Source organism: Chiloscyllium punctatum, chromosome 34 (genome assembly GCF_047496795.1).
Source record: "Chiloscyllium punctatum isolate Juve2018m chromosome 34, sChiPun1.3, whole genome shotgun sequence".
In the NCBI taxonomy this organism is placed as follows: domain Eukaryota; kingdom Metazoa; phylum Chordata; class Chondrichthyes; order Orectolobiformes; family Hemiscylliidae; genus Chiloscyllium; species Chiloscyllium punctatum.
The window spans coordinates 50,376,522-50,398,223 of NC_092772.1; the positions used below are offsets into that span (position 1 = coordinate 50,376,522).

The 21,702-nt window shown below is 49.9% G+C and overlaps 1 protein-coding gene across 1 annotated transcript in view; it reads right to left on the bottom strand.

Annotated features, from left to right (window-relative positions):
- LOC140458943 (IgGFc-binding protein-like) overlaps positions 1-20,316 on the bottom strand; it is a 160,137-nt gene extending 139,821 nt beyond the window's left edge. Inside the window, exons 1-5 of the mRNA XM_072553677.1 lie at positions 19,917-20,316; positions 14,870-15,437; positions 9,286-9,884; positions 4,304-4,871; positions 294-892 (exon numbers count right to left, since the gene is read on the bottom strand). Coding sequence (XP_072409778.1) covers positions 294-892; positions 4,304-4,871; positions 9,286-9,884; positions 14,870-15,437; positions 19,917-20,246 — 2,664 coding nt within the window. The 5' untranslated portion in view covers positions 20,247-20,316. The remainder of the gene's footprint in view (positions 1-293; positions 893-4,303; positions 4,872-9,285; positions 9,885-14,869; positions 15,438-19,916) is intronic.
- Between the last annotated feature and the right edge of the window lie 1,386 nt (positions 20,317-21,702).

The following is a 21,702-nucleotide window of genomic DNA, read 5'->3' on the forward strand; positions in this document are numbered from 1 at the left end:
GGCCTCTTTCTGTCTGTGGGGATTCTAACAGCCCCTTGAGCAGAATAATGAATGAGCCAAAGGGTCATTGAGACAATACAGGAGGCAGGGTTACAAACCCCATGGTCAGTATGGGGGAGGGGGTGTGTGTTAGGGAAGGGGGTGTCTGGAGAGCACACCTCGGGGAGACTGAAATTGGGAATGTGCTTCCCTGGAGTTCAGGATCCAGCACAATCCCTCTGATACCCACGATGGGCCGAACATCCTCTCTCTGTGCTGTCAGTGTCAGTCCCTCTCATTGTCCTTGTGTTTACCTGCACTCTGCCCGTTTGACTCCTCGACACCTGGATCCGATGGCCATACACCTGAACTTCAACCAGACGTGTCCAGGACACAGCCTGGGACCCGCGATGATCGTTCTCCACAGCAACACTGAATGCGGTCAGGTTCGCAGCCTCTCCACACGACTTACTGAAGGTGTATTTACAAGAGCCTTGGAAATCAAACCTCTTGCCGTCAAAGCTGGTGTAATGGGGGTCACCGGAGGCGAGGCAGGTGCCACGTGCTCTGGGGTAGCAGCCCCGTACCCCGTTCACCAGGCGGCAATCTTCATGGTGCCCACAGCTGAAAGCGGAACAGCTCATGCCAACACTGGCGTTGAGGCAGCTACATTTCTGACTGCAGCTCTCAGTCAGGATGACACTCTCACCTTTGCTGTAGTAACGACCTTGGAAGGAGCAGCCACACTCAGCGGAGGTCACACACACACCTCCGCTCAGCAAGTAACCCGTGTCACACTTGCAGCCCTCCACGCACGGCTCGTTGCAAAACAACAGCGCGTTAGGATCAGTGCAAGTGGCTGGGCAGGCGCTAGTGCAGGTCTCGTAGTGACTGTGTGGTGGACACTGCATCTCTGAAACACAAAATGACACGGTGTAAGGGGAATTACAGTCAGTGATCCAAAAGGGAAATCTTTCCCCACAATGTGCCTCGATGTGAAACCTTTGGAAGCAGCAATTTATTGCTCTGTTCAGTTTCACTGTCTGCTGTTGAACACAGAGACAATCCTTATCCCAATGACCTGTCACTAACCGACAGGGTGGGATGGGCTGTACCGAGCAGAATACTCAGGTTCCATAAGGTTACACTGCTCTATTCTGACCGGTCACTGCTTGGTAAAGCTGTCTTCAGCAAATCTCTGACTCTGATCCTGTACTTTAATTCCAGAAAGAGTTCAATCGACAGTAACAGCAAAGATGGTTGAGGGAAAATAAAGCTGACGCTGCAGTGGGTAACATTGGTTTGTGTTAGTGATTGGCTGGTTAACAGGAAACACAGAGCAGATATCAGTGGCTCTTTTGTACGACTGCAAGATGTTTTCTTTCATTTGTGATTTGGTTTGATGTATCATTTCCCATGTACCTCATTCACCATTGAATGTTGTTAAAATACAAGGCACAACCACTTCCAATGGCAGCTCATTCCATGTGCGGACCACACTGTGTGTGAAAAAATTACCCCTCAGGTTCCCTTTTATCCTTCCCCCCCTCCCCAATAATAAACTGACACCATCTCGTCCTTGATTCCCCTACCCAGGGGAAAAAAACTGAGCGCATTCACCCTCTCAGTGCCAATCATGATCTTATACCCTTCTTCAACATCACCCAGTCAGTCTCCCACACTCAAGTGAAAACAATCCCAGCTTGTCCAACCTCTCCCTCTGACTCAGCCCACTGAGTCCAGGCAACATCCTTGTCAGTTTCTCCTGCATTCTTTCCCATTTAATCACGTCCTTCCTTGAGCAAGGTGACCGAAACTGAACACAATACTCCAAGTGTGGCCTCACCAACGTCCTGTACAACTGCAACATAACTTGCCAAGTTCAATACTCAGTGCCCTGACTGATGAGGGCCAGTGTGCCAACAGCCTTGTTCACTGCCCTGTCTACCTATGACTCCACTTTCAGAGAACCATGCACCTGAACTCCAAGATCCCTCTGTTCCACTGCACTCCTTAAGGCTCAACCTTTCACCATGAAACTCCCCTAATCACAGGACCCCTGTCCGACAAGGAAACTTCCACTAGTCCCCTCTGTTTCCTACAACCAAGTCAATTATGGATCCAATTTGTCAGCTCTCCCTGTAATCCATGCGATCGAACCTTCCAGATCAGCCTTCCATGTGAACCCTTATTAAAAGCCTTACTGAAATCCAGAAACACTATATCTACCGCCCTGCCCTCATCAACCTTCCTGGTCACTTCCTCAAAGAACTCCAACACATTTGTTAGGCATGACCTCCCACTCAACACCGTGCTGACTACGCCTCACCCAACCCTATCTTTCCAAATGCAGGCATATCTGATCCCTCAGAATCTCCTCAAGTTTCTTACCCAGCACAGATGTTAGGTTAACTGCTCCATTGTTCCCAGGTTTTTCTTTGCAGCTCTTCTTGAATAATGGAACAACATTCACTACCTTCCAGCCTTCCATGACCTCACCCGTGGCTAACGATGATGCAAAAATATCGGCCAGGGAACCCGACAATTTCTTCTCCAGCCTCTTGCAATGTTCATGGATGTAGCTGGTCAGCACCAGGAGATTTATCCACCTTCATACACTCTAATACATCCAACACACTCTCTACTGTGATACGGACTGTCCCCAAGATATCACCACTACCTTCCCCAAGTTTACAACTCTTCATGTCTTTGACTACAGTAAACACACTGGAGAAAGATTGATTGAGAACCTCGCACATCTCGTGTTCTTCGACACATATGAGTCCACTTTGGTACTTTGAGGGGCCTATTCTCTCTCCAGTTATTCTTTTTCTTTCAATGTACTGACAGAAACTCTTTCGATTCACCCTTTGTTTAACCTTTTGTATCTTTGCCCGACGGGAGATCATATCTGGGGTGGGAGGGGTCAATGGATTGAAGGTTAGATTGATTAGTTTCCCTACAATATGGAAACAGGCCCTTTGGGCCAACAAGTCCACACCTACCCTCTGAAGAGTAACCCACCCAGACCCATTTTCCTCTGACTTGTGTAACCTAACACTGTGGGTAAATTAGCATGGCCAATTCACCTAACCTGCACTTCCCTGGGAGATTATGGGACAATTACCCACGGTCAATTCACCAGACCTGCACATCCCTGGGACATTATGGGACAGTTACCCACGGTCAATTCACCAGACCTGCATATCCCCGGGCACTATGGGACAATTTCCCATGGCCAATTCACCTAACCTGCACATCCCTGGGACATTATGGGACAGTTACCCACGGTCAATTCACCAGACCTGCATATCCCCGGGCACTATGGGACAATTTCCCATGGCCAATCCACACGAACCTACACATCCCTGGGGCATTTTGGACCAATTTCCCATGGCCAATCCACCCTAACCTGCACATCCCTGGGGCATTATGGGACAATTTCCCATGGCCTATCCACCCTAACTTGCACATCACTGGGCACTATGGGACAATTTCCCATGGCCTATCCACCCTAACTTGCACATCACTGGGCACTATGGGACAATTTCCCATGGCCAATCCACCCTAACCTGCACATCCCTGGGGCATTATGGGACAATTTCCCATGGCCAATCCACACTAACCTACACATCCCTGGGGCATTATGGACCAATTTCCCCATGGCCAATCCACCCTAAACTGTGCACCCCTTGGTCACTGTGGGACAATTTCCCATGGCCAATCCCTGGGACATTATGAGACAATTTCCCATGGCCAATCCACCCTAACCTGTACCTCTTTGGACTGAAGCACCCGGAGGAAACCCACGCTGACGCGGGGCTATGGGACAATTTCCCATGGCCAGTCCACCCTAACCTGCACATCTTTGGAGTGTGGGAAGAAACCGGAACACAGGGAGGAAACCCACGCAGACGCGGGGAGATTGTAAAAACTCCTCGCAGACAGTCCCCCGGGGGTGGGATCGAACCGGGGTGCCTGGCGCTGTGGGGGTAGCAGTACTAACCACTGAGACACATTGCTGGCCCGATTTGTGTAACGGAATGGGCTGTGCACACACTCTCAGGGAGCAGAGTCCCTGAATATGTTTAAGGCAGAGGGGGTTAGATTCATGCTAAACCCAGTGCTGAAAGGTTATCAGGGAGTGGGCTAGCAGGAAGGTGGAGCAATCAGATCAGCTGTGAGCTGCCTCCTTGATGACGGGCTGAGTGGCCACCTCCTCCCATGTCCCCATGGAAACGGCCAAAGGCAGTGACCACGAGCTCGGAGTGACCGTGATTTGTCGCAGGGGCCAGTGGCTCCCAAAGACAACTTTGGTCCTTACCGCAGCCAGTGACATTTCTCCAATCTCCGGTCATCATTCCCCGTCTCTGACACTCTGCTGCGTACGATCCAATCGCCTGACACAGCAGCTCCCTGCTCACTCCCACGGCGCACAGATCAAAGATGCAGTTTTCCTGGGAAGTCAGCGGGCTCAGTTCCGAATGGCACTGCTGGAATGGCCCACTGACCTTACTCAGAACACCACAGTAACTTTCGGAGCTCAACAGGCGGCGGACAGAGTCACTGCACAGAATCACCGAGCCCGGATCGTCCGAGCACACAGCCTCGGGATCGGAGATTTTCCAGCTGTTCCCGAACACTGCTGCTGTAGACAGCGCCGTGCCGTTGGGAGACACAAAATCGTCTGCCGGCTCTCCGTTGAAGTTTCCACACAGTCCGCACAGTGAGCCCGAATACAGACTGGGGACCATCACCTCCGCGTAATGGCTCAAGTCGTAGGACACTCGGAGCCCAAACACCGTCTCCAGCACCGCCGCTGATCCGCTCTGGAAAAGACGGACTTGCCCCGATTCTAAACTCACTGGCAAATTGACACTCTCTCCGTTTACCTGGCAACAGAGAAACAGAAGCTGGACTTGGGACAGAAATAGGGGGGAACACAGCAACAAATCACTGTCCCCTCCCCCCAATATCCCTCCCTCAGGAACAGGAGAAATGGCTCTCGGATTCTCCCGGAATTCTGCTCTTCCTGGAACACCTCCACCAGGGACCCATTTCCCCAAACCGCATTGACCCCCTCCCGATTCATCAGGGAAAATCAGGACCGCTCTTTCAGCAAAACCTTCACTGTCGCTGTCAGGAATGTGCCTCAATGTGTGCTTTATGTTCATTCATTCACTGGATGTGGGGCTCACTGGCTGGGCCCAGTATTTATTGCCCCGTCCTTAGTTGCCCCCCTTGAGAAGGTGGGGGTCAGCTGCCTTCTTGACCCGCTGTAGGGTAGACTCACAATATCCCTGAGGGAGGGAATCCCAGGATTCTGACCCTGGAAGGAATGGCTGATATATTTCCAAGTAAGGACGGTGAGGGGCTTGGAGGGGAACTTGCAGGGGGTGGTGTTCCCATGTACCTGCTGCCCCTTGTCCTTCGAGATGGAAGTGGCCTTGGGCTTGGAAAATGCTGTCTGAGGGTCTTTGGTGAGTTTCTGCAGGGCATCTTGTAAATGGGACACACTGCTGTTCCTGAGCGTCGGTGGGGGATGGAGGGGATGTTTGTGGATGTGGCGATAATCCAGCGGGGGCTGCTTTGTCCATTCGGGTGTAGTTTGAGCTGCCACCATTCAGGGCAAGTGTGGAGTATTCCCTCACCCTCCTGCCTTGTGCCTTGTCGACAGTGGGGTAGGTTTTGGGGGGGAGTCAGGAGGGGAGTTACTCACTGCAGGATTCCCATCCTCTGACCTGCTCTTGTAGCCACTGACATTACGTGGCTTGGTTAGGGTGAAGTGTCCGTGGGAAATTGTCCCGTAGTGTCCAGGAACATACAGGTTAGGGGGGATTGGCCATGGGAAATTTTCCCATAGTGTCCAGTGATTTGAGGTCTGGTGTGTTAGCTATGAGAGATGCAGGGTTATTGGGATTGTGTGGTGGGACAACGGATCAGGGTGGAATGCCTTTCCCAGGGTCAGTGTGCACTCAATTGGCTGAACATCCTCTTTCTGTCTGTGGGGATTCTAACAGTCCCTTTAGCAGAATAATGAATGAGCCAGAGGGTCATTGAGACAATACAGGAGGCAGGGTTACAAACCCCATGGTCAGTATGGGGGAGGGGGTGTGTGTTAGGGAAGGGGGTGTCTGGAGAGCACACCTCTGGGAGACTGAAATTGGGAATGTGCATCCCTGGAGTTCAGGATCCAGCACAATCCCTCTGATACCCACGTTGGGCCGAACATCCTCTCTGTGCTGTCAGTGTCAATCCCTCTCAATGTCCTGGGTGGAAGGTTTGCTCCAGTGGTTCAGGAGGGTTTAAACTAGTATGGCAGGGGGTTGGGAACCTGAGCTATATACCGGGGGTGAGAGTTGACGGAGATGAGGCAATAGTAAGAGGTAGCGCAGCCAGTGGGAAGGAATTTCCTGGGAAAGAATCAAGGGATCGGTTAAAGTGCGTTTGCTTTAATGTAAGGAATATCAGGAATATAAGTGATGAGCTTAGAGCATGGATCAGTACCTGGTGCTATGATGTTGTGGCCATAATAGAGACTTTGGTTTCTTAGGGGCAGGAATGGTTGCTGGATGTTCCAGGGTTTAGAGCATTCAAAAAGAATAGGAAGGGCGGGGGGGAAAGAGGAGGGGGTGTAGCCCTGCTAATCAGAAAGGGTATCACAGCTACAGAAGTTACCATTGTCGAGGAGGGTCTGCCTACCGAGTCAGTGTGGGTGGAAATTAGGAACAATAAGGGAGCAGTCACCTCTTTAGGGGTTTACTACAGGCCCCCCAATAGCAACAGGAAGATTGAAGAAAGCATAGGTCGGCAGATTTTGGAAAGGTGTGGATGTAGTAGGGTTATTGTAATGGGTGACTTTAACTTTCCCAATATTGATTGGAACCTCCTTCGAGCAGATGGTTTGGAAGGAACTGTTTTTGTAAGGTGTGTTCAGGAGGGTTTCCTAACTCAGTACGTTGACAGGCCGACGAGGGGAGAGGCCATTTTGGATTTGGTGCGCCGCAATGAGCCGGGGCAGGTGTCAGATCTTGTGGTGGGAGAGCATTTTGGTGATAGTGACCACAGCTGCCTCACATTCTACATAGCTATGGAGAAGGAGAGAAGCAGGCACAATGGAAGGATATTTAATTGGGGAAAAGGAAACTATGATATTATCAGACGTGAGTTGGGAAGCATAGACTGGGAGCAATTGTTCCATGGAAAGGGCACTACAGACATGTGGAGACTGTTTAAGGAGCAATTGTTGTGAGTGATGAATAAATATGTCCATCTGAGACAGGCAAGAAGGGGTAAGATAAAGGAACCTTGGATGACGAGAGCGGTGGAGCTTCTCGTCAAAAGGAAAAAGGTAGTTTACGTCAGGTGGAGGAAGCTAGGGTCAAGCTCAGCTCTAGAGGATTACAGGCAGGTGAGGAAGGAGCTCAAAAATGGTCTCAGGAGAGCCAGGAGGGGGCACGAGAAAGGCTTGGCAGGAAGGATTAGGGAGAATCCAAAGGCATTTTGCACGTATGTGAGGAATAAGAGAATGGTCAAAGAAATAGTAGGGCCTATCAGGGATAGCATAGGGAACTTGTGTATGGAGTCTGAGGAGGTAGGGGAAAACCTAAATGAGTTTTTTGCTTCTGTCTTTACTAAAGAGAAGGACCTTGTAGTGAATGAAATCATTGAGGAGCAGGTGTGCATGCTGGAATGGATAGAGATAGAGGAAGCTAATGTGCTGAAAATGTTGACAAACATTAAGATTGACACGTCGCCAGGCCCGTATCAGATTAGTCCTCGGCTGCTTTGGGAAGTGAGAAATGTGATTGCTTTGCCACTTGCAAAGATCTTTGCAGCCTCGCTGTCCACTGGATTCGTACCTGAGGACTGGAGAGAGGCAAATGTAATTCCTCTCTTCAAGAAAGGAAATATGGAAATTCCTGGCAATTATAGATCAGTCAGTCTCACGTCTGTCGTCTGCAAGGTGTTAGAAAGGATTCTGAGGGATAGGACTTATGACCATCTGGAAGAGCACGGCTTGACAAAAGACAGTCAGCACGGCTTTGTGAGGGGCAGGTCATGCCTCACAAACCTTATTGAGTTCTTCAAAAATGTTACTAGTCAAGTTGATCATGGTCGAGCTGTGGATGCAGTGTATATGGACTTCAGCAAGGCATTTGATAAGGTTCCCCATGGTGTACTCGTTCAGAAGGTCAGGAGGAGTGGGATACAGGGAAATTTAGCTGTCTGGATACAGAATTGACTGGTTGACAGAAGACAGCGAGTGGGAGTGGAAGGAAGGTTTTCTGCCTGGAAGTCAGTGGTGAGTGGTGTTCCACAGGGCTCTGTTCTTGGGCCTTGACGCTTTGTAATTTTTATTAATGACTTGGATCAGGGGATTGAAGGATGGGTCAGTAGGTTTGAAGACGACACAAACGTTGGAGGTGTCGTTGACAGTATAGAGGACTGTTGTAGGCTGCAGTGTGACATTGACAGGATGCAGAGATGGGCTGAGAGGTGGCAGATGGAGTTCAACCTGGATAAATGCATTTTGGACAGTCGAACTTGAAAGCTGAGTACAGGATTAAGGATAGGTTTCTTGGCAGTGTGGAGGAACAGAGGGATCTTGGTGTGCAGGTACATAGATCCCTTAAAGTGGCCACCCAAGTGGACAGGTTTGTTCAGAAAGCATATGGTGTTTTGGCTTTTATTAACGGGGGGATTGTGTTTAAGCGCCGTGAGATCTTGTTGCAGCTCTATAAAACTTTGGTTAGACCGCACTTGGAATACTGTATCCAGTTCTGTCGCCCTATTATAGGAAAGATGTGGATGCTTTGGAGAAAGTTCAGAGGAGGTTTACCAGAATGCTGTCTGGAATGGAGGGCTTGTCTTACGAAGAGAGGTTGACTGAGCTTTTTCATTAGTAAAAAGAAGAAAGAGAGGGGACCTAATTGAGGTGTACAAGATAATGAGAGGCATAGATAGAGTTGATAGGCAGAGACTTTTTCCCAGGGCAGAAATTGTTAACATGGGGGGGTCATATTTTTAAGCTGGTTGGAGGGAAGTGTAAAGGGGATGTCAGAGGCGGGTTCTTTACGCAGAGAGTTGTGAGAGCATGGAATGAGTTGCCAGCAGCAGTTGTGGAAGCGCGGTCATTGGGGATAGTTAAGAGACTGCTGGACATGCGTATGGTCACAGAACTTTGAGGGTTTACCTGACATGAGGATCAATGCTCGGACAACATCATGGGCTGAAGGGCCTGTTCTGTGCTGTACTGTTCTATGTTCTATGTTCCATTTTCTATGTCTATGTCCTTGTGTTTACCTGCACTCTGCCCGTTTGACTCCTCGACACCTGGATCCGATGGCCATACACCTGAACTTCAACCAGACGTGTCCAGGACACAGCCTGGGACCCGCGATGATCGTTCTCCACAGCAACACTGAAGGCGGTCAGGTTCGCAGCCTCTCCACACGACTTACTGAAGGTGTATTTACAAGAGCCTTGGAAATCAAACCTCTTGCCGTCAAAGCTGGTGTAATGGGGGTCACCGGAGGCGAGGCAGGTGCCACGTGCTCTGGGGTAGCAGCCCCGTACCCCGTTCACCAGGCGGCAATCTTCATGGTACCCACAGCTGAAAGCGGAACAGCTCATGCCAACACTGGCGTTGAGGCAGCTACATTTCTGACTGCAGCTCTCAGTCAGGATGACACTCTCACCTTTGCTGTAGTAACGACCTTGGAAGGAGCAGCCACACTCAGCGGAGGTCACACACACACCTCCGCTCAGCAAGTAACCCGTGTCACACTTGCAGCCCTCCACGCACGGCTCGTTGCAAAACAACAGTGCGTTAGGATCAGTGCAAGTGGCTGGGCAGGCGCTAGTGCAGGTCTCGTAGTGACTGTGTGGTGGACACTGCATCTCTGAAACACAAAATGACACGGTGTAAGGGGAATTACAGTCAGTGATCCAAAAGGGAAATCTTTCCCCACAATGTGCCTCGATGTGAAACCTTTGGAAGCAGCAATTCATTGCTCTGTTCAGTTTCACTGTCTGCTGTTGAACACAGAGACAATCCTTATCCCAATGTCCTGTCACTAACCGACAGGGTGGGATGGGCTGTACCGAGCAGAATACTCAGGTTCCATAAGGTTACACTGCTCTATTCTGACCGGTCACTGCTTGGTAAAGCTGTCTTCAGCAAATCTCTGACTCTGATCCTGTACTTAGATTCCAGAAAGTGTTCGATTGACAGTTACAGCATAGACGGTTGAGGGAAAATAAAACTGACGCTGCAGTGGGTAACATATTGGTTTGTGTTAGTGATTGGCTGGTTAACAGGAAACACAGAGTAGATATCAGTGGCTCTTTTGAACGACTGCAAAATGTTTTCTTTCATTTGTGATTTGATTTGTTGTATCATTTCCCATGTACCTCATTCACCATTGAATGTTGTTAATGTACCAGCCACAACCACTTCAACTGGCAGCTCATTCCATGTGCGTACCACACTCTGTGTGAAAAAGTTACCCCTCAGGTTACCTGTTATCCTGCCCCCCATCACAAACTGACACCCTCTCGACCTAGATTCCACGACCCTGGGAAAAAAAAACTGAGTGCATTCACCCTCTCAGTGCCAATCATGGCCTTATACACTTCTACAAGATCACCCAGTCAGTCTCCCACACTCAAGTGAAATGTATCCCATTTTCCTCTGACTTGTGTAACCTAACACTGTGGGTAAATTAGCATGGCCAATTCACCTGACCTGCACATCCCTGGACACTATGGGACAATTACCCATGGCCAATCCACCCTAACCTGCACATCCCTGGACACTATGAGAAATTTCCCATGGCCCATACACCCAAACCTGAATGACCCTGGACACTATGGGACAATATCCCATGGCCAATCCACCCTAACCTGCACATACCTGGACACTATGGGACAATTTTCCATGGCCAATCCACAATAACCTGCTCATCCCTGGACACTATGGGACAATTTCCCACGGCAAATCCACCCTAACCTGCACATCCCTGGGCACTATGGGACAATTTCCCATGGCCAATCCACCCTAACCTGTACATCCCTGGGCACTATGGGACAATTTCCCATGCCAATTCACCCTGACCTGCACATCCCTTCACATGATGAGACAATTTCCCATCGCCAATTCACCTGACCTGCACATCCCTGGGCACTATGGGATAATTTCCCATGTCCAACCACCCTAACCTGCACATCCCTGGGCACGATGGGACAATTTACCATGTCCAACCACCCTAACCTGCACATCCCTGGGCACTATGGGACAATTTCCCATAGCCAATCCACCCTAACCTGCACATCCCTGGACATTATGGGACAATTTCCCATGGCCAACCCACCCTAACCTGCACATCCCTGGGCACTATGGGACAATTTCCCATGGCCAATTCACACAAACCTGCACATCCCTGGACACTATGGGACAATTTCCCATGGCCAATCCACAATAACCTATACATCCCCGGGAACTATGGGACAATTTCCCATGGCCAACCCACTGTAACCTGTACATCCCTGGGCACTATGGGACAATTTCCCATGGCCAATCCACCCTTACCTGCACATCCCTGGACACTATGGGACAATTCCCCATGGCCAATCCACCCTAACCTGCACATCCCTGGGCACTATGGGACAATTTCCCAAGGCCAATCCATCCTAACCTACACATCAAGGAAAAGCCCCTGTGTGTCCTAGATGAGTATGTACCTGTCAGACAGGGAGGAAGATATAGAATGCGGGAGCCGTGGTTTACTAAGGAAGTGGAATCCCTGGTCAAGAAGACGAAGGCGGCTTATGTTTGGACAAAATGTGAAAGCTCAGTGAGGGCGCTTGAGGGTTACATGGAAGTCAGGAAAGCAATAAAAGGAGAGCTCAGAAGAGCCAGTAGGAGACATGAGAAGTTGTTGGTGGATAGGACCAGGGTTAACCCTAAGGCTTTCCATAGGTATGCCAGGAATAAAAGAATGACAAGAGTTAAATTAGGGCCAATCAAGTATAATAGTGGCAAGTTGTGTGTGGGCTCAGAGGAGATTGGGGAAGCGCTAAATAAATATTTTTTGACAGTGTTCACTATAGAAAATGAAAATGTTGGTGACGAAGATACAGAGCTACTTGCATCTAGACTCCAAGAGATTGTGGTTCACAAGGAAGAGGTATTAGAAATACTGCAGAGTGTGAAAATACACAAGCCCCCTGGGCCGAATGGGATCTATCCGAGGATCCTCTGGGAAGCAATGGAAGAGATTGCCGAGCCTTTGGCATTGATCTTCGATTCATCATTGTCTACAGGGATAGTGCCTGAGGACTGGAGGATAGCAAATGTGGTTCCCTTGTTCAAAAAGGGCAGTAGAGACAACCCTGGTAATTACAGACCAGTGAGTCTCACTTCAGTTGTTGGCAAAGTGTTGGGAAAGGTTATAAGAGATAGGATTTATCACCATCTAGAAAAGAAAAATCTGATCAGGGACAATCAGCACGGTTTTGTGAAGGGTAGGACATGCCGAACGAATCCTATTAACGTTTTTGACAAAGTGACCAAACAGGTGGATGAGAGTAAACCGGTTGATGTGGTGTATATGGATTTCAGCAAGGTGTTCGATAAGGTTCCCCACAGTAGGCTATTGTACAAAATGCGGAGGAATGGGATAGTGGGCGGCACGGTGGCACAGTGGTTAGCACTGCTGCCTCACAGCGCCTGAGACCCGGGTTCAATTCCCGCCTCAGGCGACTGACTGTGTGGAGTTTGCACATTCTCCCCGTGTCTGCGTGGGTTTCCTCCGGGTGCTCCGGTTTCCTCCCACAGTCCAAAAGATGTGCAGGTCAGGTGAATTGGCCATGTTAAATTGCCCGTAGTGTTAGGTAAGGGGTAAATGTAAATGTAGATGTAGGGGTATGGGTGGGTTACGCTTCGGCGGGGCGGTGTGGACTTGTTGGGCCGAAGGGCCTGTTTCCACACTGTAAGTAATCTAATCTAATCTAATATAGCAGTTTGGATCAGTAATTGGCTTGCTGAAAGAAAACAGAGGGTTGTAGTTGATGGAACATGTTCATCTTGGTGTCCAATTACTCGCGGCGTACCGCAAGGGTCGGTGTTGAGTCCACTGCTGTTCATCATTTTTATAAATGACCTGGATGAGGGCTTAGAAGGGTGGGTTAGTAAATTTGCAGATGACACGAAGGTCGGTGGAGGTGTGGATAGTGATGAAGGATGTAGTAGGTTGCAGAGAGACGTAGATAGGATTCAGAGCTGGGCTGAGAGGTGGCAAATGGAGTTTAATGTGGACAAGTGTGAGGTGATTCACTTTGGACAGAGTAATCAGAATGCAAAATACTGGGCTAATGAAATGTTTCTTCGGAGTGAAGATGAGCAGAGAAGTACACAGATCCCTGAAAGTTGCCACCCAGATTGACAGGGTTGTTAAGAAAGCATTCAGTGTTTTGGCCTTTATTAATAGAGGGATTGAGTTCCGGAACCAGGAGGTTATGCTGCAGCTGTACAAAGCTCTGGTACGGCCACACTTGGAGTATTGTGTACAGTTCTGATCAACGCATTATAAGAAGGATGTGGAAGCTTTGGAAAGGGTGCAGAGGAGATTTACGAGGATGTTGCCTGGTGTGGAAGGAATGTCTTATGAGGAAAGGCTGAGGGCCTTGAGGCTGTTCTCGTTGGAGAGAAGAAGGTTAAGAAGTGACTTAATAGAGACACACAAGATAATCAGAGGGTTAGATAGGGTGGACAGGGAGATCCTTTTTTCCAAATATGGGGACGGCAAACACGAAGGGACACAACTTTAAAGTGAGGGGAGATAGGTCGAAGACAGATGTCGGAGAGAGCTTCTTTACTCAGAGAATAGTAAGGATATCGAATGCTTTGCCTGCAACGGTGGTAGATTCGCCAGGTTTAAGTGCATTTAAGTCGTCATTGGACAGGCAAATGGAAGAATTGGGACGGCAAACTCGAGGGGGCCCATACGTCCTAACCTACACATCCCAGGGGCATTATGGGACAATTTCCCATGGCCAATCCACACTGACCTACATATTCCTGGGGCATATGGGACAATTTCCCATGGCCAATCCACACTGACCTACACGTCCCTGGGGCATTATGGGACAATTTCCCATGGCCAATCCACACTAACCTACACGTCCCTGGGGCATTATGGGACAATTTCCCATGGCCAATCCACACTGACCTACACATCGGTGGGGCATTACGGGACAATTTCCCATGGCCAATCCACACTGACCTACACATCCCTGGGGTATTATGGGACATTTTCCCATGGCCAACCCACCCTAACCTGCACATCCCTGGGCACTATGCGACAATTTCCCATGGCCAATCCTCCCTAACCTGCACATCCCTGGGCACCATGGCACAATTTCCCATGGCCAATCCACCCTAACCTGCACATCTTTGGACTGTGGGAAGAAACCGGAGCACCCGGAGATTGTGCAAATTCCACACAGACAGTCCCTCGGGGGTGGGATCGAACCGGGATCCCTGACGCTGTGGGGAAACAGTACTAACCACTGAGACACATTGCTGGCCCGATTTGTGTAACGGAATGGGCTGTGCACACACTCTCAGGGAGCAGAGTCCCTGAATATGTTTAAGGCAGAGGGGGTTAGATTCATGCTAAACCCAGTGCTGAAAGGTTATCAGGGAGTGGGCTAGCAGGAAGGTGGAGCAATCAGATCAGCTGTGAGCTGCCTCCTTGATGACGGGCTGAGTGGCCACCTCCTCCCATGTCCCCATGGAAACGGCCAAAGGCAGTGACCACGAGCTCGGAGTGACCGTGATTTGTCGCAGGGGCCAGTGGCTCCCAAAGACAACTTTGGTCCTTACCGCAGCCAGTGACATTTCTCCAATCTCCGGTCATCATTCCCCGTCTCTGACACTCTGCTGCGTACGATCCAATCGCCTGACACAGCAGCTCCCTGCTCACTCCCACGGCGCACAGATCAAAGATGCAGTTTTCCTGGGAAGTCAGCGGGCTCAGTTCCGAATGGCACTGCTGGAATGGCCCACTGACCTTACTCAGAACACCACAGTAACTTTCGGAGCTCAACAGGCGGCGGACAGAGTCACTGCACAGAATCACCGAGCCCGGATCGTCCGAGCACACAGCCTCGGGATCGGAGATTTTCCAGCTGTTCCCGAACACTGCTGCTGTAGACAGCGCCGTGCCGTTGGGAGACACAAAATCGTCTGCCGGCTCTCCGTTGAAGTTTCCACACAGTCCGCACAGTGAGCCCGAATACAGACTGGGGACCATCACCTCCGCGTAATGGCTCAAGTCGTAGGACACTCGGAGCCCAAACACCGTCTCCAGCACCGCCGCTGATCCGCTCTGGAAAAGACGGACTTTCCCCGATTCTAAACTCACTGGCAAATTGACACTCTCTCCGTTTACCTGGCAACAGAGAAACAGAAGCTGGACTTGGGACAGAAATAGGGGGGAACACAGCAACAAATCACTGTCCCCTCCCCCCAATATCCCTCCCTCAGGAACAGGAGAAATGGCTCTCGGATTCTCCCGGAATTCTGCTCTTCCTGGAACACCTCCACCAGGGACCCATTTCCCCAAACCGCATTGAACCCCTCCCGATACATCAGGGAAAATCAGGACCGGTCTTTCATCAAAACCTTCACTGTCGCTGTCAGGAATGTGCCTCAATGTGTGCTTTATGTTCATTCATTCACTGGATGTGGGGCTCACTGGCTGGGCCCAGTATTTATTGCCCCGTCCTTAGTTGCCCCCCTTGAGAAGGTGGGGGTGAGCTGCCTTCATGACCCGCTGCAGTCCCTGTGCTGTAGGGTAGACCCACAATATCCCTGAGGGAGGGAATCCCAGGATTCTGACCCTGGAAGGAATGGCTGATATATTTCCAAGTCGGGACAGTGAGGGACTCGGAGGGGAATTTGCAGGGGGTGGTGTTCCCATGTACCTGCTGCCCCTTGTCCTTCTAGATGGAAGTGGCCTTGGGCTTAGAAAATGCTGTCCGAGGGTCTTTGGTGAGTTTCTGCAGTGCATCTTGTAAATGGGACACACTGCTGTTCCTGAGCGTCGGTGGGGGATGGAGGGGATGTTTGTGGATGTGGCGATAATCCAGCGGCGGCTGCTTTGTCCATCTCGGGTGTAGTTTGAGCTGCCACCATTCAGGGCAAGTGTGGAGTATTCCCTCACCCTCCTGCCTTGTGCCTTGTCGACAGTGGGATAGGTTTTGGGGGGGAGTCAGGAGGGGAGTTACTCACTGCAGGATTCCCATCCTCTGACCTGCTCTTGTAGCCACTGACGTTATGTGGCTTGGTTAGGGTGAAGTGTCCGTGGGAAATTGTCCCATAGTGCCCAGGAACATGCAGGTTATGGTGAAATGACCGTGGGAAATTGTCCCGTAGTGTCCAGGGATGTGCAGATTATGGTGGATTGGCCATGGGAAATTGTCCCATAGTGTTCAGTGATTTGAGGCTATGAGAGCTATGAGAGATGCAGGGTTATTGGCATTGTGTTGTGGGACAATGGATCAAGGTGGGATGCCCTTCCCAGGGTCAGTGTGCACTCAATGGGCTGAACGGCCTCCTTCTGTTTGTGGGGATTCTAACAGTCCCTTTAGCAGAATAATGAATGAGCCAGAGGGTCATTGAGACAATACAGGAGGCAGGGTTACAAACCCCATGGTCAGTATGGGGGAGGGGGTGTGTGTTAGGGAAGGGGGTGTCTGGAGAGCACACCTCTGGGAGACTGAAATTGGGAATGTGCTTCCCTGGAGTTCAGGATCCAGCACAATCCCTCTGATACCCACGATGGGCCGAACATCCTCTCTGTGCTGTCAGTGTCAATCCCTCTCAATGTCCTGGGTGGAAGGTTTGCTCCAGTGGTTCAGGAGGGTTTAAATTAGTATGGCAGGGGGTTGGGAACCTGAGCTATATACCGGGGGTGAGAGTTGACGGAGATGAGGCAATAGTAAGAGGTAGCGCAGCCAGTAGGAAGGAATTTCCTGGGAAAGAATCAAGGGATCGGTTAAAGTGGTTTGCTTTAATGTAAGGAATATCAGGAATATAAGTGATGAGCTTAGAGCATGGATCAGTACCTGGTGCTATGATGTTGTGGCCATAATAGAGACATTGGTTTCTCAGGGGCAGGAATGGTTGCTGGATGTTCCAGGGTTTAGAGCATTCAAAAAGAATAGGAAGGGCGGGGGGGAAAGAGGAGCGGGTGTAGCCCTGCTAATCAAACAGGGTATCACAGCTACAGAAGTTACCATTGTCAGGGAGGGTCTGCCTACCGAGTCAGTATCGGTGGAAATTAGGAACAATAAGGGAGCAGTCACCTCTTTAGGGGTTTACTACAGGCCCCCCAATAGCAAAAGGAAGATTGAAGAAAGCATAGGTCGGCAGATTTTGGAAAGGTGTGGACGTAGTAGGGTTGTTGTAATGGGTGACTTTAACTTTCCCAATATTGATTGAAACCTCCTTCGAGCAGATGGTTTGGAAGGAACTGGTTTTGTAAGGTGTGTTCAGGAGGGTTTCCTAACTCAGTACGTTGACAGGCCAACGAGGGGAGAGGCCATTCTCAACTTGGTGCTCAGAAACGAGCCGGGGCAGGTGTCAGATCTTGTGGTGGGAGAGCATTTTGGTGATAGTGACCACAACTGCCTCACATTCTACATAGCTATGGAGAAGGAGAGAAGCAGGCACAATGGAAGGATATTTAATTGGGGAAAAGGAAACTATGATATTATCAGACGTGAGTTGGGAAGCATAGACTGGGAGGAATTGTTCCATGGAAAGGGCACTATAGACATGTGGAGACTGTTTAAGGAGCAATTGTTGTGAGTGATGAATAAATATGTCCATCTGAGACAGGCAAGAAGGGGTAAGATAAAGGAACCTTGGATGACAAGAGCGGTGGAGCTTCTTGTCAAAAGGAAGAAGGTAGCTTACGTCAGGTGGAGGAAGCTAGGGTCAAGCTCAGCTCTAGAGGATTACAGGTAGGCGAGGAAGGAGCTCAAAAATGGTCTCAGGAGAGCCAGGAGGGGGCACGAGAAAGGCTTGGCAGGAAGGATTAGGGAGAACACAAAGGCATTTTACACGTATGTGAGGAATTAGAGAGTGGTCAAAGAAAGAGTAGGGCCGATCAGGGATAGCATAGGGAACTTGTGTATGGAGTCTGAGGAGGTAGGGGAAAACCTAAATGAGTTTTTTGCTTCTGTCTTTACTAAAGAGAAGGACCTTGTAGTGAATGAAATTATTAAGGAGCAGGTGTGCATGCTGGAATGGATAGAGATAGAGGAAGCTAATGTGCTGAAAATGTTGACAAACATTAAGATTGACACGTCGCCAGGCCCGTATCAGATTTGTCCTCAGCTGCTTTGGGAAGTGAGAAATGTGATTGCTTTGCCACTTGCAAAGATCATTGCAGCCTCGCTGTCCACTGGATTCGTACCTGAGGACTGGAGGGAGGCAAATGTAATTCCTCTCTTCAAGAAAGGAAATATGGAAATCCCTGGCAATTACTGATCAGTCAATCTCACGTCTGTCGTCCGCAAGGTATGAGAAAGGATTCTGAGGGATAGGACTTATGACCATCTGGAAGAGCACGGCTTGATTAAAGACAGTCAGCACGGCTTTGTGAGGGGCAAGTCATGCCTCACAAATCTTATTGAGTTCTTCAAGGATGTTACTCGACAAGTTGATCATGGTCGAGCTGTGGATGCAGTGTATATGGACTTCAGCAAGGCCTTTGATAAGGTTCCCCATGGTAGGCTAGTTCAGAAGGTCAGGAGGAGTGGGATACAGGGAAATTTAGCTGTCTGTTTACAGAATTGACTGGTTGACAGAAGACAGCGAGTGGGAGTGGAAGGAAGGTTTTCTGCCTGGAAGTCAGTGGTGAGTGGTGTTCCACAGGGCTCTGTTCTTGGGCCTCTACTCTTTGTAATTTTTATTAATGACTTGGATGAGGGGATTGAAGGATGGGTCAGCAGGTTTGCAGACAACACAAAGGTTGGAGGTGTCGTTGACAGTATAGAGGACTGTTGTAGGCTGCAGTGTGACATTGACAGGATGCAGAGATGGGCTGAGAGGTGGCAGATGGAGTTCAACCTGGATAAATCCATTTTGGACGGTCGAACTTGAAAGCTGAGTACAGAATTAAGGATAGGTTTCTTGGCAGTGTGGAGGAATAGAGGGATCTTGGTGTGCAGGGACATAGATCCCTTAAAGTGGCCACCCAAGTGGACAGGTTTGTTCAGAAAGCATATGGTGTTTTGGCTTTTATTAACGGGGGGATTGAGTTTAAGAGCCGTGAGATCTTGTTGCAGCTCTATAAAACTTTGGTTAGACCGCACTTGGAATACTGTGTCCAGTTCTGGTCGCCCTGTTATAGGAAAGATGTGGATGCTTTGGAGAAGGTTCAGAGGAGGTTTACCAGAATGCTGTCTGGAATGGAGGGCTTGTCTTACAAAGAGAGGTTGACTGAGCATTTTTCATTAGTAAAAAGAAGAAAGAGAGGGGACCTAATTGAGGTGTACAAGATAATGAGAGGCATAGATAGAGTTGATAGCTAGAGACTTTTTCCCAGGGCAGAAATTGTTAACACGGGGGGGTCATAGTTTTAAGCTGGTTGGAGGGAAGTGTAAAGGGAATGTCAGAGGCGGGTTTATTACGCAGAGAGTTGTGAGAGCATGGAATGAGTTGCCAGCAGCGGTTGTGGAAGCGCGGTCATTGGGGATAGTTAAGAGACTGCTGGACATGCGTATGGTCACAGAACTTTGAGGGTTTACCTGACATGAGGATCAATGCTTGGACAACATCGTGGGCTGAAGGGCCTGTTCTGTGCTGTACTGTTCTATGTTCTATGTTCCATTTTCTATGTCTATGTCCTTGTGTTTACCTGCACTCTGCCCGTTTGACTCCTCGACACCTGGATCCGATGGCCATACACCTGAACTTCAACCAGACGTGTCCAGGACACAGCCTGGGACCCGCGATGATCGTTCTCCACAGCAACACTGAATGCGGTCAGGTTCGCAGCCTCTCCACACGACTTACTGAAGGTGTATTTACAAGAGCCTTGGAAATCAAACCTCTTGCCGTCAAAGCTGGTGTAATGGGGGTCACCGGAGGCGAGGCAGGTGCCACGTGCTCTGGGGTAGCAGCCCCGTACCCCGTTCACCAGGCGGCAATCTTCATGGTGCCCACAGCTGAAAGCGGAACAGCTCATGCCAACACTGGCGTTGAGGCAGCTACATTTCTGACTGCAGCTCTCAGTCAGGATGACACTCTCACCTTTGCTGTAGTAACGACCTTGGAAGGAGCAGCCACACTCAGCGGAGGTCACACACACACCTCCGCTCAGGAAGTAACCCGTGTCACACTTGCAGCCTTCCACGCACGGCTCGTTGCAAAACAACAGCGCGTTAGGATCAGTGCAAGTGGCTGGGCAGGCGCTAGTGCAGGTCTCGTAGTGACTGTGTGGTGGACACTGCATCTCTGAAACACAGATATGCAGAATGTTATGATCAAATAATGTGAGCAACAGACCAGTCGCGTGTTTATGTTCTGTGAAATCACCGCAATGCCTTGTTTAACATGACCCAGTGATGTTCCCTTCATTTGACTTTTGGAATAAAGGTTCACCTATAACCGCCTCTTCGCTTGGAACAAACCTGTTCCGTTGAGATTTTGACCAGGCTGTGGTTCCACAAATGGCTTACTCTTCAGAGGAACTTTAATCGATGTTTTTACAGCTCAGGCATTCTGTACTGGGGAGGCACTGTGGTCAGTGGTTAACATTTCACCTCACTGAGCCAGGGATCAACCAGGGGAATTTGTACATTCTCCCCGTGTCTGCAAGGGCTTGCTCCGGATGCTACAGTTTCCTCCCATTGTGCAAAGATGTGCAGGTTAGGGTGGATTGGCCATGGGAAAATGTCCCATAGTGCCCAGGGATGTGCAGGTTAGGGTGGATTGGCCATGGGGAATTGTCCCATAGTGCCCAGGGATGTGCAGGTTAGGGTGGATTGGCCATGGGGAATTGTCCCATAGTGCCCAGGGATGTGCAGGTTAGGGTGGATTGGCCATGGGAAATTGTCCCAAAGTGCCCAGGGATGTGCAGGTTAGGGTGGATTGGCCATGGGAAATTGTCCCATAGTGCCCAGGGATGTGCAGGTTAGGGGGGATTGGCCATGGGAAATTGTCCCAAAATGTCCCAGGGATGTGCAGGTTAGGGTGGATTGGCCATGGGAAATTGTCCCATAGTGTCCCAGGGATGTGCAGGTTAGGGTGGATTGGCCATGGGAAATTGTCCCATAGTGTCCCATGGATGTGCAGGTTAGGGTGGATTGGCCATGGGAAATTGTCCCATACTGTCCAGGGATGTGCAGGTAAGGGTGGATTGGCCATGGGAAATTGTCCCATAGTGCCCAGGGATGTGCAGGTTAGGGTGGATTGGCCATGGGAAATTGTCCCATAGTGCCCAGGGATGTGCAGGTTAGGGTGGATTGCCCATGGGAAATTGTCCCATAGTGTCCAGGGATGTGCAGGTTAGGGTGGATTGCCCATGGGAAATTGTCCCATAGTGTCCAGGGATGTGTAGGTTAGGGTGGATTGGCCATGGGAAAATGTCCCGTAGTGCCCAGGGATGTGCAGGTTAGGGTGGATTGCCCATGGGAAATTGT